The 16,323-nt window shown below is 34.2% G+C and overlaps 2 protein-coding genes across 6 annotated transcripts; one reads left to right on the top strand and one right to left on the bottom strand.

Moving 5' to 3' along the window:
• The first annotated feature begins 4,042 nt into the window (after positions 1–4,042).
• On the top strand, positions 4,043–12,980 carry LOC104756754 (AP-1 complex subunit gamma-1-like). 4 transcript variants are annotated; one of them, XM_010479397.2, is made up of 28 exons: positions 4,043–4,375; positions 4,485–4,584; positions 4,691–4,756; positions 5,057–5,106; positions 5,617–5,709; positions 5,800–5,892; positions 6,218–6,283; positions 6,377–6,433; positions 6,688–6,798; positions 6,886–6,975; positions 7,072–7,118; positions 7,212–7,416; positions 7,535–7,617; positions 7,703–7,931; positions 8,046–9,083; positions 9,173–9,285; positions 9,545–9,635; positions 9,753–9,916; positions 10,062–10,116; positions 10,291–10,413; positions 10,499–10,594; positions 10,711–10,838; positions 11,080–11,184; positions 11,291–11,553; positions 11,707–11,949; positions 12,040–12,215; positions 12,346–12,450; positions 12,584–12,980. In XM_010479397.2, the coding sequence occupies exons 1-28, from the start codon at positions 4,301–4,303 to the stop codon at positions 12,677–12,679; spliced, it is 4,161 nt and encodes a 1,386-aa protein (XP_010477699.2). In that variant the 5' UTR covers positions 4,043–4,300; the 3' UTR covers positions 12,680–12,980. The 4 variants fall into 4 exon arrangements, with proteins under 4 accessions (XP_010477699.2, XP_010477700.2, XP_087351528.1 ...); XM_010479398.2 differs by having other exon boundaries at positions 9,176–9,285; XM_087495402.1 differs by having other exon boundaries at positions 4,105–4,375; positions 8,036–9,083; positions 9,176–9,285.
• Positions 12,981–14,205: 1,225 nt separating this feature from the next.
• On the bottom strand, positions 14,206–16,292 carry LOC104756757 (UPF0725 protein At1g23970). Of its 2 annotated transcripts, none has more exons than XM_010479400.3 (6): positions 15,801–16,292; positions 15,482–15,634; positions 15,181–15,373; positions 14,967–15,091; positions 14,750–14,836; positions 14,206–14,659 (listed from the first exon to the last, which is right to left on the bottom strand). In XM_010479400.3, exons 1-6 carry the CDS (start codon positions 15,861–15,863, stop codon positions 14,366–14,368), a joined length of 915 nt encoding a protein of 304 aa, XP_010477702.1. In that variant the 5' UTR covers positions 15,864–16,292; the 3' UTR covers positions 14,206–14,365. The 2 variants fall into 2 exon arrangements, with proteins under 2 accessions (XP_010477702.1, XP_010477703.1); XM_010479401.3 differs by having other exon boundaries at positions 15,181–15,250; positions 15,801–15,918.
• Positions 16,293–16,323: the final 31 nt, after the last annotated feature.

Genomic DNA, 16,323 nt, shown 5'->3' on the forward strand with positions numbered 1-16,323 from the left:
CACAAATCTCTAGGTTTCTTCTCTTAAGAACACAGGTTAAGAAAAAAAAATCATTATACAAATAATAAATAGGTATATAGTTGTTTATTTGCATAATGAACTTTTATTAATTTAGGCATTTAAAATAGTACCGATTGTAAATACAAAACAAACAATTATTTAAGACGAAAAACATGCAATTTTAGAATAATTTTAAAACTTTCAAAACTTCCTAACAATTTTTAAATTTTTCTATATTTTTATTATTAGATTTTACTTAAAAAATACTAAAAACAAGAATTTATCTACCACACATTAATGAAAATATCATCTTGAAGTAATTATTATGAAGATAACTATGAAAATTAGTATACAAAATATTAAATGGGTATATTAATGCAAATATAGTGAATTTTTATTATTTTAGGCATTCAAAATAATTATTTATATCCTTTGCTTGAGAATTGAGATTCTTGGAGTCTTTTTTGTACAAAAGTGATCAAGACAGCTAAGTTTGACTCTCTTATGTCTGAGAAAGGTGATTCAGGATTTTGGATATTGATAGTTTGCATTTATTACAAGTTTGTTTGATGATCAGCGCATATCTTTTATTTGAGTCAGTTCTAATAATCTGATAGAAACTACCCAATACCGACATAGAAACATTAGAAGATGTGTTGTATATGATTTTATGTTCCTTTGATTTGTTGGATATGAATTTTGAAGACAACTTGCGACTTGAGATATCATCTTGACATAATTATTATGAAGATAACTATAGAGATCATTATACAAATATTGAATGGGTATATAGCTGTTTATTTGCATAGTGAACTTTTATTATTTTAGGCATTCAAAATAGTTGCAATTGCAAAAATAATAACTATGGAGATATCATATTGACGCAATTATTATAAAGATAACTATGAAGATCATTATACAAATATTAAATGGGTATATAAAGTTTTAACATTAATTCTAAATTATCTATATAAAATATCTATATATATATATATAATGTTTCACAATTAGTATTATACATATTTAAAAGATTTTGTCAACATTTAAAATTCTGATGATTCTAATTTCATCTTTGTTTGATTTCATCTTTTAGTTGTATAGAATCATCATGTAATACATGAAGCTACATAAAGATACTAAAAATCATCATGTAATACATCATGTTTCACAATTAGTATTATACATATTTAAAAGATTTTGTCAACATTTAAAATTATGATGAAACTCATTTCATCTTTGTTTGATTTCATCTTTTAATTGTATAGAATCATCATGTAATAACAAACATATACTACTTAATAATTATTAAAGATGAATATAGGTTTAAACTTCGTATATGGTTTAATTCGGTTTTTTATTTGAATTGTTTAGTTTCACCGCTCATAGTAAAGTATTGAACTGTTTAAGAAGTTTAAAATATTTATATTGATATATGTAAATTTAATAACAAGTTTTAAAATATGAGAATTTAAAAATATTAAAAGTTTAAAATAAAATATATTGCATGACCATTTGTATGACAAGAAAAGTTTGAATCAATATTGCTAAAAAAAATATATCATTAACTCAATACTTCAATATATGTTAAATATTCATTTTACTATTTTTTAACAACGTCAATAAATATACAAAGAAACACTAAAGTATAGTGTTAACCGGAATGAATTCGAAACTCAGAATAATAATTGATTCTATATAAATCAGTGGCATAAAGTAGAAACTAAAATATATATAGATGTTGTCTTCGAAAAATCACCACACGCTCATCGATTGCCATTTTCGAGTTAAGAAATTGCTAAACACAAACTCTCATATCCGACGGAGCAATCACATTTGTTTAATTAGACTCACAACTAATTGAGTTTGGTTACTCTTCATAAACTTTTTGTCTGCCTTTTATAAATTTCGATAGATTTTGAATTTTTGAGTTTTGAATTCTGTTATTTTTATTATTTATTTTAATTTTAGTTCATTAGTTTGTAAAATTTATATATTTCTTGATTAGAACTCTACTTGCTATGTTTCACCAATAGTCAGCGTGGAGACCAAGGCTGTAAGTTTGATATATATAGGAGTGGTACGACTCGCTCAAACGGACAATCTGTCATATATACGATATGAAAATTACGTTACCTAATAGAATAAACTTTGTTACTCAATTTCATTTTATGATTTTATCTTCCAATGAATTGTTTACTGATGGTGTTTATTTCAAAAAAACGAGCATTTTCAGATGTATTAAATGATATTCATTTTAGTCAAAACCACTTGCATTCCATCAAATATATATCCATTGATCCACACATATATAATATATAATATGGTAAAACAATTTCCACCTTGAAAAGTAATAAACGGAATCAATTGTGTAAGATTCGAGTTGCTTGCCAAATTAAGCAAGATGAAATAAGTTATAGTTTTTGAGGAAAAAAGAGAAATAAATTATAGCTCAGCACAATTCACTGAGAGTAAAACAAAATCTCAAATGGTGTTAATTACTTATGAATATATAAATAAGTTACTAAAGGGAGTCTTGATATAATAATAATAATAATAATAATAATAATAATAAATCTATACTTTGAGGTCAATAATATAGTAAAAGTGATTGTTGAGTTTGGAAATGAGACTTTGTGTATGTGCATCACATTTCTTAACTCAAAAATGGCAATGAATTTTAATTCATTAGCATGTCGTGAATTGTTTATGACTAATTTATAAAACACTTATCTATTTCTACTTGATGACTCAAAAATTGTTATTTTGTTCAAGAGTCTGATAAATTAAAAGCAATTAATTAATTAATTAACTACGTAGATAAGAATATAATTTATATTCCATGAATCAATAGACAGACTTGAATCAATGTTCTACTGATACGTAATCTGCACATTTTTTTTTTGTGTATCGGTCGTAAAGTAATGTCATCTATATATGAACTTGTGTGGGAAAATCAGCTTTTTCATACCCTCACATATGAACTATGTTGTTTCATACCCTCACATATGAACTATGTTGAATACATACCCCGAATTATTCATAGTGCAAAAACATACCCCAACTAAATATAATAATTTTGAATTTAATACATAAACTTTTGGTGTTGTGCGTAGACAGACATACGTCACGGTGTTAAGAAACAGTGAACTTTCGATGACGTGGACACCACGTATAAACTACAACGTTTTGGAACCCAAAATTCAGAAAACTAGTCAAAAACAAGTCGTTTGAAATTTTAATTTATTCATTAATTTAATTTCATTTATCTTTTAGGGACCCTTTTGTCTTCCTCCTTCTTCCGCCGCCAAACCATCTTCTTCTTTCTTCTCAATTTTTGATAACCAATCCAATCTCAATTGCTAAAAGTAAAAGGAAGACTTGTGCTTCTCTCCTCTAGAAACATCTGAATCGCGTATTGACTAGATCTAGTGCTCTCTTTCAAAGTTACTATCGCATCTTAATCATCTGTAAAATATCAAAATCAAAAACATAAACAAAGTTCTCTTGACTAGATCTAGAAGAATTGGACGCCATTGATGTGTTTCCCTTCAGGTTTCTCTTGGACGCCATTGATATATGTTAGTGTCCAAAAATTGGAAAGAGAGTTTCTTTTTTCATAAAAAAAAAATAAATGAAATAAAATTAATAAAAAAAAATAAAAATAACACGACGCCGCTTTGACTAGTTTTTGTGAGTTTTGGGCTCGAAACAAAACGTGGTAGGTGTTTATACGTGGTGTCCACGTCCTCAAAAGCTAACGGTTTCTTAACGCTGCGTGACATCTACGCACGAAAATAAAAGTTTTATGTATTAATAAATTCAAATTATTATATTTAGTTGGGGTATGTTTTTGCACCATGAATAAATTCGGGGTATGTATGTATTCAACATATAGTTCATATGTGGGGGTATGGAAAAAGCTGATTTTCCTACTTGCTCACAAAGTAATACACTTAAAATAAAATTAAATAAAAAAGCGGGGACAAATAACCAAAAACTCTGGAAAATGTTCTTTTAATTAATTTTGCTCGGGATCTTTTTTAATTAATTTTGCCCAAAAATTTCCGGTATCTTTTAAAAAGCAACATTTTCAGGGAGGAGAGAGAAAACAAACAGTGACCTTGGCTACTCTCTCAGGGAACAAACAACAAACCCTTTCTTTTTGTTTTCTCCTCCATCTTCCTCTACCTCTTTTTTTTTTTTTTTTTTTTAATTTTCTTCCAGAATCTTCCTCCAACACATTTCGATCTTTCTTTCCAACTCTTACGGTCAATTAAAAAAAAAAAAAAAAAAAAAAAAAATGAAGAATCAAACAGACATGGTAAAAGTAAGAGAACTTATCCTTGAGCTTGGAAAACTCTTGGAGGATCCTGAGGTAAGATAAGCTAGATTCACTCTACAAACGGGTCTCAGCATCATCTTATTTTCTTAGTTGGAGATTAAATAGACCTCTTGTTCTGCACAATATTTTTGTTTTTTTTTAGGTACGCCTAAAATCAATCAAGGACCTTGAGGTCGCATGCCAAAATAAACCAGAGTTCATATCCACGATTATTGAAGTTCTTGTCAATCATCTGTTTGATGGTAATTTGAGATTTTTTTTTGGGGGTTATTTATCCTTACTTAAATCTACCTATTATATATATGTTTTTCGCTCACTTGGGGTAATAATACTGTATCATCCAAATAGTGAAACCGGTGGACTCTGATGCTGTGGAAACGGTTTTTATGGCAATTTTTCGTCAGAACAAAATGGGTAAGTAATTTGATTTCTCTCCGCATTCATCTTCATATTCCTGAAGATAAAAGTTACAATATTAGTAAAATTGGTCTTTCAGTCTTTTTATGGTAAAGATATTTTGCCAATCTCTACTGTTTTGTTGCTTTGCTTACTCCATTGCTACTAGAAAGCATAAAAGAAGTGTATGAATTAAGGATTGTGGGTTGTTTCTGTGTGCTCAAAACTTTAGATATAATGTACTGGTAATGTTAGTATCATAGCAACTACTACTACTACTACTACTTTGTGTTCTGAATCTTTGCCTTCTCTTTTCAGCAACTTTTGCTGCAGTGTTGAAGAATCACCCTACTCGTTTATTCCCTGAGGTCAGTGTCTTTTCTTTATCTTTTCGTTTTGTTTTCTGTATTTTTTTTTCTTTAGGCTCTCCTATATGGTGGTAACTTAACGAGATTCACTGCTCTCTTGTTATATTTTTCCATCAAATTAGAGACCTCTTCTGATCTTTTCACTTGCCCATATTAACAAATGAAGTGTGCGTGTATTGCGTATAATCTTTTTGGTTCTGTTGCTAAGACCATGTACAAATCATTCTGCTAAATCAACTTTCAATTGTTACTGTAGCTAGCACACATATATATAGTGGGGTCCTTCTTATATGGGATGGTTACTGTAGCTAGCGCATATACTGTAGTTTATTTTATTTTATTTTAGTGTTTGTTAATCATCAAGAACTATTATTTCTCATTGACCAATATGTAAAATGAAAATTTTCTGATGGTTCAAGCTAACGAGAACTTCTCGCAACAAATCCCTTGGAAAGGTTTCGTATATCTTATCCTGATTTAATAGATTTGTTACTCTATGTAATCATGCAGTCGGACAAGGATGAATATGTATATCCTTCAGTACAACTGCGATTGTATAAAATCAAGTCAGTGAAAAGACGTATTGCAGATTTAATAGAAAAGGTTAGACCATACTTTGGAGTTTTTCTTTGTTTCTTTTTTGGATGGATTTCTTTCCCTGGCCCTTTTCTGACCTTCTTTTGATGTTTACAGAGCCTGGAAAATGTAAGTAAAGAAGAATTGCAACAGCTTGCAAAACTTGTTGAAGCAGAGGCTGCTTTGGATGCAAACGACTGCAAGTTTGATGTGAGTATTTCATTTCAAGTAAATCAGTTTTCTGGTTAATTTAAGTGAACCAGTTGAACTAATAAACCAAAATGAAAGTGGAATGAACCAAATTTTGACCCATTCTTCTTCTCTAAACCACGACCTCTTTCCTCCTCGTTTGATGTTTTTGAAATCTTTCATTTTCCGCAACTAACACCAAAGCCTACTAATTTCTTAAAACTCAGGACCCTCCCAAACTTTATGGTGTGATTGATAGTCATGGTTTCTAAAGCTTTCCTTTTAGATGGTTTCATCGTTGTGCCGCCGAACTACTACTGATGTCCATATATTTTTTTCCCTACAGGTTTGGGATACCGTTAGTGTTGACAGGTTTCTATCATGCCTGCAAATGGCTGTTCCATTATTTGCGGTATGTATTGTTGTGTAGTGTCAAATATTCAGAAATTTGTTTTGAAAAACATAACATAAATCAGTCTTACGAGCTCCCTTTTCTTTTGAACAGAGAGGGGCTCCAAGTATGTTAGTTGATTGCGTTCTTAAACTGCCTGATTTTGACAAGGTACGGCGTCTATAAATTCTTTACTTTCTCTCTTCGCGCTTAACACAATTTAGTATTCTCTAAGTTGAGAGCTTGAATTCAATATTCTTAATTACTCTAATCTTGAATGTAAATCTTTTTGTTCTTACATAATACTGTCCCATGGCTATCTTTGTCCTTGTTTTAATTAGTAAAAATCTATATTATTCCTCCCGACGTGAGCTCATTTAGTTATTATGTAATCATAATCTATACCAAATCCTTTTGTTTACTAGCTGTCAGACGAGAGGAAGTTTGATTTTCTCAGAGCTCTTGCTGAGATTTCGTCACACACAACAGCTCCAGTAGCACAACAGCTCCTTCCCTTAGTAGCTGAGCTCTCAAAGGTAACAATTAAGAACCATAATTGATCTTGCCACAACATCTTAACATCTTTTACATATAGTTTATGGTTATTGACTGTTATCTCTCAGACATACATATCCCAGACAGAAAGAGGGGATTCAAAAAGTTTTGCATATGTTGAGTGCGTCTTATATTTGCTCCTTCACTTAAGCCATAAGGTTGTGTAACTTTTATAGTTATTTTCTAATTATATATAGCTTCGCAAAGTATTTTTTTCCTTCTTATAACTTATGTTTTTTCGGTTTAATGTATAGGCTCCAGATGTAGCAACACAAACATGCAGCAAAGAATTCATGTGGAGGTATTGTGAATAATAGTAGTATGACATTCTGTTTTCTTCTTATAAGAATTTTTTTTTGGTATTTTGCTTCAATATAAGTAAATGTTGGTGCAGATTTAAGTCTCTTAAGTCTAGAACTTGGGAAAGAATGAAGATACTAGCCAAAACCTTGTCTCAGGACGATATAGATGTTTTGGATGCCGAGAAAAAAGTAGGGCGTCATATAATCGTTATGGAAACTAAGTTCAGGGCGGAAGCAAAGAGGCAAAGTACAAAAACTGAGATTCGGAGCTGCATTAACATACTGGCCATTAGAAAGGTTTGCAAACATGGCCCAATATACTTTCCTCTTTGCTTACCGTTTTATCTAGGTAGCCTATAAATCTGATTATTGATTATGCTAGTTATACAAAATCTAACGTCTATGCATGCTACAGTTATTGAAGAAAAGAAAGTTTTGCTTTGTCAAACTTTCTTGGAAAGAAGCTAGGAATGCATCTAAACCGTCGAAAACATATAGGTATTAACCAAATTTATTCTCAACTTGGTGAGTTCTCTTTGTGTTCTCAGGAATCATCTACCTCTTTTATTTTTGTTATTCTCAGAAACAAAATATACCAGAGAGCCCCTTATAGGTCTGCTGAGCTTGAATCCATTTCAAAAGATTGTTCTTCAGAGCTAGCTCAATATGGTAAATGCGATCTCAGCTACAAACAAGTTCAAAGGCTTGTGGGTTCCAAGAAGTTTCAAGAATTTTCTAGTGATCGTAAAGGCCCATTTGTCTTAAATGACACTTGCGGCACCGCTATGCTCAGTTGGCATATGGAAGAATCGGTAAACATCTAAAACTCTTCTTTTGCAAACAAATATATCATTTTACCTTCCTATATGGAAGCTTACCTTTCTCCATTTTACCTAAATCTTTTTTTTTGTACTAGTAATATACAGGCCTTAAGTTTCTTAAAGGAATGTGGAGAAGAGGGTAGATCGGGTAAGGTTAGAAATCAGATGTATCATCTTACCTGCGCGATGTACGTAGGCTCTGATCTAGTAAGTTCAGAGAGGCACTTACGAAAGTTGGAAAAGAAAGAGCAGGGGGAAAAGAAAAAGCAGGGGGAAATGAGAAAGCAGGGGGAAAACACAAAGGGGGAAAAAAAGAAGCAGTGTCAACCTCTTTGTCCCTGGAATCTGTGTATATTTTGTGACCCTTCTAAACTCGGGAAAGATAAGCGAGCTAAGGAAGATAAGAGAAATCGATTACATCATTGTTATGGAGCAGAGATTGAGAATGTCTTATCTCACATACAGGCAAACGGGGCTTCAAGAGAAATAGTAAGTGATTTCCTATGCACTGATTATCTACCTCCAACTGCAGATGACCCTTCCATGAAGAGAAGAAAAAATATAAAACTACGCAGGCTTCATAGCTTAAAGGAGGTTGTGAAGGAGCTAAAAAAGCATACAGTAGGGGCAGATTTGATTAATTACTCTGGATTGATGAGAGGAGATAAGGAGGTTTATGAAGCTTGTATGGACCCAGAATCTGTTTTTGTTTCTTATCATGCAGTGGTGATAGAGAAGATTCAGAAAATGGGTGATGACTGGGTAGCTGTATGTAAAATGAGTAATGGAAGATACTTGGGTCGAGATGGATATTGCAATGTGTCTTTAACAACCAAGTATATTCCTATTGGTGTATCTGATGTGCAAGGTGACCTAATTCGAGGCTCAGAAAAGCCTATGCATCTGTTGACAAATTTCATCATTGTTGAGATAATAGAAGATGAAGAAGAGAATTGGAACAGTGATGATGAGGAAGATGCAAAAGATGATAAAAAGCCATCAGAAGAGAACCCAAAAGAGAAACAAAAAGAACCTGAAAAGAAACGAAAAGAACCTGAAGAGAAACGAAAAGATCGTGAAGAGAAAAAGTATACTCCAAAGAAATTTCGTTCCTCTGGTAATACTCCAAGTGATCAGTTGACGGTGAGCCAATCTTAATTCATATGCTTATGCTGTTTGGGATTCGTTTTGGCTTCATAAATATGTAATGACTAATCGACTGCCATAAGCAGCAGGTAACGGAATCTGATGCAGTAGACGTTATCGAGGATGCTATTACTCGCCATAACTCAAATTCGACTACAGAACTGACGGCATTGGTTGCCCGCTTTCCTTCTATTTCAGAGTATGTTCAAATTTGTTCAACCTCGTTGTGCTATCTGTATCTATCTCAACTCGTTCATCTGGTATCTGCATATGGTATTATATGTTTATGATATAGCTTGCTTGTTTTTCCTTCCATCAATCATTTTTCTTTGGATTTGGGTAACTCTATGAAGCACACTATGCTTTGGTTACCAGCCAGCGTTTCCTTTTTAATCGTAGTTTTGTTTCTCTTAAACATGATGCATTACCTTATCAAATTCATGCTTTCCTTCTCTCAGATATGTTGCATTAAACATGCTGATGAAAGCAATCACTTTCGATGATCAAGCAGTGCAAAGACACAGTGTTACAGTTTTGGAATGTGTTAAGGTATTGTGTTTAGTATGACCAGGACAATATATTAAACAATGTTTAACTGCTAAGTAATAGATGTCTTATTCTAACTTAAAAATGCTCACTGGGTTTCTGCTTCCATCAACAATTTAGGACCCAGATGCTTCTGTTCGGAAAAGAGCTCTTGAGCTTGTCACTCTTTTGGTGAATGAGAATAATGTCACACAACTGACGAAGGAGCTAATTGATTATTTGGAAATCAGTGACGAAGATTTTAAGGAAGATCTTAGTGCAAAAATTTGTTTTATCGTTGAAAAGTAAGTATTCTACTTAAAAAGTGAAGAACTACTTACTCTGACTCTTTTCATAGGGAGGTTTGGGGATGAGGAGAATTGGAAGTTTACTGTGAATGTCTAGTTGACTGTAATTTTTGTTGACTTGTTAACAATTTTGAAAATGTAGGTTTTCTCCAGAAAAACTATGGTACATTGATCAGATGCTCAAGGTTCTGTGTGAGGTATGGATTCAGATGCGAGACATTTATTTTATGCTCTGTTTTAACTTGTTACCACTTTATGACACTCTTTGAAATCGTTCTTTGAGATTTTATATCTGTTAAGCTAATATCAAATTCTAAAATGCATTTTTTTGTATTTGTCGTAACCTAATGTCATCTATTCCATGTTAGTAGGCTGGAAAGTTTGTGAAAGATGATGTGTGGCATGCACTTATTGTTGTCATAAGCAATGCATCAGAGCTTCATGGGTACACAGTTAGGGCATTATACAGAGCAGTTTTGACATATTCGGAACAGGTAGCTACTTTCTAATGTTAGATTGTGTTTAGTCCTCAATCAGTTGTAACCCTTCCTAATATGGTCTCATTGAGCTTATAACCAGGAGACTCTTGTTCGAGTGGCGGTATGGTGCATTGGGGAATATGGTGATCTGTTGGTTAACAATGTGGGGATGATTGGTAGTGAAGATCCAATAACTGTGAGTGGCAATCCTTATTCATTATTTGCTCGATAATTAATATGTAGATGCTTTTGCTTCTTGGGATTTCTTGTTGGTTTAAAAATGTGCAATGAGTATTTAACTGCCATGGCCAGGTAACGGAATCTGATGCAGTGGACGTTATCGAGGATGCCATTACTCGCCATAACTCAGATTCAACTACAAAAGCGATGGCACTGGTTGCTCTACTGAAGCTGTCATCCCGCTTTCCTTCTATTTCAGAGTATGATCAAATTTTTTCAGCTTCGTTGTGTTATCTGTTTTTATCTCAACTCGTCTGCACTTATCCGTTTTCAACTCTACGCAAAATGCATATGCACACTGAGTATATGAATAATGAAATTTGGCTGTCTACCAGAAAAGCGGGTTATCTTCTGAAAAATGATTAGAAATTTATTATACCTGTACATCCTGTCCTCAACTCTCACTTTGTAATTAAATAGTTCTTTAATATTCAATGGCAGGAGAATTAAAGACATAATTGTGAAGCAGAAAGGAAGCCTTCTCCTTGAAATGCAGCAGAGAGCTATTGAGTACAATTCTATAGTTGACAGGCATAAAAATATCAGGTGGTTAATGAAAACCCTAATTCCTCTCTTCCTCGTGTATTTACTAGAGTAAATTTTCATGTTCACACTCCTTTAAGGCTCATGACCTAATTATGTGTGCATATAGATCTTCTCTGGTTGAGAGAATGCCGGTACTGGATGAGGCTACTTTTAATGTGAGGAGGGCCGGCTCTTTTCCTGCATCAGCTTCAACAGGGGCCAAGGCTTCAGTTAGTCTTCCAAATGGTTTTGAGAAACCTGCTGTTGCTCCTCTTGTGGACTTGCTAGACCTGGATTCTGACGATATCCTGGCTGCACCTAGTTCATCTGGTGCAGATTACCTTCAGGATCTTCTTGGTGTTGACTTAGGATCATCTTCATCACAATTTGGTTAGTTCTTTGACGTTTCTACAACTATTACCTTCTTTTTATAGCGTGCTCACTTGCTATTGGTCTCTGAATGAGCAATCTTTTTTTGAAGTTATTTTCCTTGCAAGACGATAACTCATGTTTGGTCTTCCCGTTTTTTATGCAATGTTTTAGGTGCAACCCAGGCTCCAAAAGCCGGCACAGATCTGTTACTGGATATTCTATCAATTGGAACACCTTCTCCTGCACAAAACAGCATATCATCTATTGATTTATTATCAATAGCTGACGCTAACAGTAATCCCTCAAATGCGCTAGACACACTTTCTTCACCAGTTCCACCTCACACAGCAACGACTGCGTCCACCCGTATGTTTGATTTATTAGATGGTCTTTCTCCAAGCCCATCAAAGGAAGGTAAGAAAAAGTCTTGGCCTTAAAAACAATCAATATGATCACTGAAACTCTTTTATAGAGATCAATAACAAGCTTTCCTCATTATTGCAGCAACCAATGGTCCAGCATATCCATCTATTGTTGCATACGAGAGCAGCTCCTTGAAGATTGAGTTCACTTTCTCAAAACCACCAGGGAATCCGCAGACGACAAATGTCCAGGCTACTTTTATTAATTTATCTCCCAATACTTTCACAGACTTTATCTTCCAGGCTGCTGTTCCAAAGGTCATTCTTTTTGCGTTTTTCTCCCTTCTTATTCCTCTTTTCCTCAATTGATAATGGAGTATCTGTTTTGACAACTGTCCGGTTTTGAAAATTTTCTTTTAACCTTCTTTTTATTTTGGGCAACTTCCAGTTCCTCCAGCTTCACTTGGATCCAGCTAGCAGTAACACACTCCCGGCAAGCGGTAATGGTGCCATCACGCAAAATCTAAAAGTCACTAACAGCCAGCATGGGAAGGTATAAACATTCTTTCTTCGTCTTATAATTTAAATGTATGTCTTAAACAATCCGTGATCCACAACATAATCTGTGCTCAAATAAAGATTGGATTCAGTGACTAAGCACTCAAAGGGTTTAATGTTTATGGCAGAAATCCCTTGTGATGCGCATGAGGATTGGGTACAAACTGAACGAAAAAGATGTATTAGAGGAAGGACAAGTCAGCAACTTCCCTCGCGGGTTGTGAACTACTCGATCGGCCATTGTATTTTCAGCATAAGGACTTGAGTGTTTATTTTCATCGGCCCGACTAGAAAAAGAAAGACAAGTCTTGCCCAAGCCGTTGATGCAGCAGAAGCAGCTTTCTCCCTCCAATTTTTTTCATTTCCTGGAACAAATACTTTGGCCTTTTGTTTGGTATTTGAGGTTCTTGTGTGTTTTATTTTGTACAAAAGTTCATTCTCCTTTACAATAATTCATTCTAAACAAATATTTTGTTCGAGAAAGGAAAAAAAAAATAGAGATAATGTGAAATGAAATTTTGAAAAGCTTAAATCATTAAATCAATGACATAATTTCCCCTACTGACAGAGTAGGTAATAATCAACTTTTTTCATCGATCTCATCACATCCTTTAAATGGTTTTGGTAGTAGATTCCTGGGTTCCATTAAAGGGATTAGTTTAAATCTAGAATGAGAAATGAAAAGGAAAACCAAATGATCATAGATGTTGTCATGCTAATAGATTAACTTCTTGTATTAAATAGAAACGGCACCCACCTAACGTAACCTACGCAAGGTAGCTTATCACAACTCTCTAGATTTCTTCTTCTAAAACACAGGTTAAAGAAAACAAATCATTTGATATCTCAACTCGTTCATCTGGTATCTGCATATGGTATTATATGTTTATGATATAGCTTGCTTGTTTTTCCTTCCATCAATCATTTTTCTTTGGATTTGGGTAACTCTATGAAGCACACTATGCTTTGGTTACCAGCCAGCGTTTCCTTTTTAATCGTAGTTTTGTTTCTCTTAAACATGATGCATTACCTTATCAAATTCATGCTTTCCTTCTCTCAGATATGTTGCATAAAACATGCTGATGAAAGCAATCACTTTCGATGATCAAGCAGTGCAAAGACACAGAGTTACAGTTTTGGAATGTGTTAAGGTATTGTGTTTAGTATTACCAGGAAAATATATAAACAATGTTGAACTGCTAAGTAATAGATGTCGTAGAGAAATTAAAATGCTCACTGAGACCCTTGAGCCAGGGGTGATATGGTGCATTGGGGAATATGGTGATCTGTTGGTTAACACAATGGTACTGAAGATCGGTGAGAATTATAATACCAATCCTAACTATGTACTATTTGCTCCATTTTTAACTATGCAAATGCTCTTGGATTTTGGGATTTTTCTCCTTTGACTTAAGAAATAGCGTGCAATGACTAGTTAACTGCCTTGAGCAGGTAACGGGATGTGATTTAAATGACGTTATATCGAGGATGCTATTACTTGCCATAACTCAGATATGAGGACAAAAGCGATGGCATTGGCTACTCAAGTGAGTATGTTCAAGTCTTTTCGGTCTCAGTGTGCAATCTGTTTCTATCTGAAATAGTTCATCTAATATTTTCTTTCCGCCAGTACAAGCTTTTTGTTGGCAAACAAATTAAATCTCTTTGGGTTTTCACTTTGTCGTTGTCATTACCTCTTCCTAGATATTCTTATGAGATATAGAGATTAGTTTAGGATTAAAATGAGAAATGAAAAGGAAAGCCAACTGATCCTCCTAATTAATACGTGTGCTATTAGATCACCTTATTGTATTAAAAACAAAAACAAAAGACAGTACACACTTTAAAAAAAAAACCCCAGCTAAACTGCGCACAGCGTAGCCTAACTAAAGCTCACTCACTTTTCACAACTATGGGCTTCTACTCCGCTTTTTGGTAGATTGACCACCACAAAGCTTACCAACGAGACTCAAGTATCCATCCTCATCCATGACTCTTCTAACTATAGCTTTGCGTTCAATATCCACACCAATCTCAAAAACCCGCTGAGGGGCTCGAGGCTCTGCCAAACCCTTAAACATTATATAGACATTTACACTTTTGGCTTTGAGTCTCTCATTCGGCGGCTCCACATCTCCAGTAGCAGTTTCTATCGCGACTTTCACAATCTCCAACTGGGACAGAATTTCTGTCATCTGATGCATCTACAATTTTTTGGATTGGAATTCATTATTATGATAATTAGCAGCAGTGACACTCGTGGTGATATATCATTATTGACATGTAAAACTTACTCTAGTCATGAGCCTATCATTTACATAAACTACAAGTTCCAAATACAGAGAAATCCAGTCATTGGCTTGCCACTCTGATTTCTTCACCTGCATGCGCAAAGGCAACAATAACACATATATATATCACTGCTGCGCTAGCTACGGATCATGCATGAGCAAAACAACACTTCATCAATTAATGTATTGTCGTGCGTGATTAATATATAGAGGATCTTACCAAGTAAAATCGTTTTTGGTCTTTCAAAGCATCATCGGAGGGCCAATCAGGCAATTCTCCTTTGAAGATACCAGCAGCGGATGCGCCACCATGAAAGTGAGGTATGAAGGGCATCTTGGTGGTCTCTGTGCAACATTTATTAATGATAAGTCAGATTCTATTTAAAAATCAGGCTTTTCTAAAAAAAAACACATATAAATGCACGACAAGTCACCTTCGCCTTTAGGTCTAGCAACGGAGCACGCTATATCCAAAGTGCCAAATTGTCCTTCATCAACGCGAACCTGAAAGGTTTTACCCAATGGGCAAGCAACTGAATCGTGTGCAAGCAGAGTCATGTAGTAAGAAGACACAATGTTCTGTAACATGTTGAATTTTACTAGGGAATCGAACTGGAAGTTAGTTCCCTGACAGATATGAAGAAAGAAAATCAATGGAATCAATTTGAATATTTGGTGTATATAAAAATAATGTACAAACCAGCTGAGGAGAAGTTTAAATATATAAATATATACCTCCAACATATTGTAACGATGAAGCCCCAACTTAGCATAAAGCTTCGTCAAAAGACGAGGATAAAATCCTTTACAGTCGAAGGCAAGCAGTCTAGCAGTGATCACAATTCCATCCATAGATGATGGTAGTGAAATATTCTCTATATCGAATCCCTATATGAAATACCAATCAGCAAATTTAAAATAGTACATCTATACTATAACAGTCCATTAATTACAACCCTAGAAACGAACTAGGATAGGTTTAATTTTTGTAAAACAAAGGGAACAGATCACAATTAATCATAGATAATTATTAATAAGATGAAAGAATTATTACTTCGGATTCCTCCGCTTGACGCCAATATTCCACATGCGCAGTGTAGCTGTTCTCCGTCGTCATATCCTTCTCTTCCTCCTCGCCGTCGCGGTCGTGAATGCTTTTTTCTTTGTTGGAGACTTATAAATCATCATTATATACCCCATCCGATGGATATATTATTTTTATGGGCTTCAGTTGGGCCTTCTCAGTCCAAATCTCATCTCTCATTTATGAAACGAACGAAGCCACATTCATGAATGAAACAAACGGCGGCCTTTGTTTATGAATATTATTATTTTTGTATATGAATATTATTGAATAATGTTTAAGTGAGCAACATAGGTGGGTTACTAGACACATCTCTCAAAGTCGAGGACATGCATTTGTATGATGTATCTAATACGGCGGCCTTTGCCTTTCGGACCAAACCATGCACTCTTTTCTCTTGCAGTTTGGCCCAGTTTCCCATCCGAGTGTAGAGTTTTGATCATACCGTGGACATCCGGGTGTAGAGTTTTGATAATTAGACGGACCTATATAT

Source organism: Camelina sativa, chromosome 17 (assembly GCF_030686135.1).
Source record: "Camelina sativa cultivar CO46 ecotype springtype chromosome 17, ASM3068613v1".
NCBI lineage: Eukaryota > Viridiplantae > Streptophyta > Magnoliopsida > Brassicales > Brassicaceae > Camelina > Camelina sativa.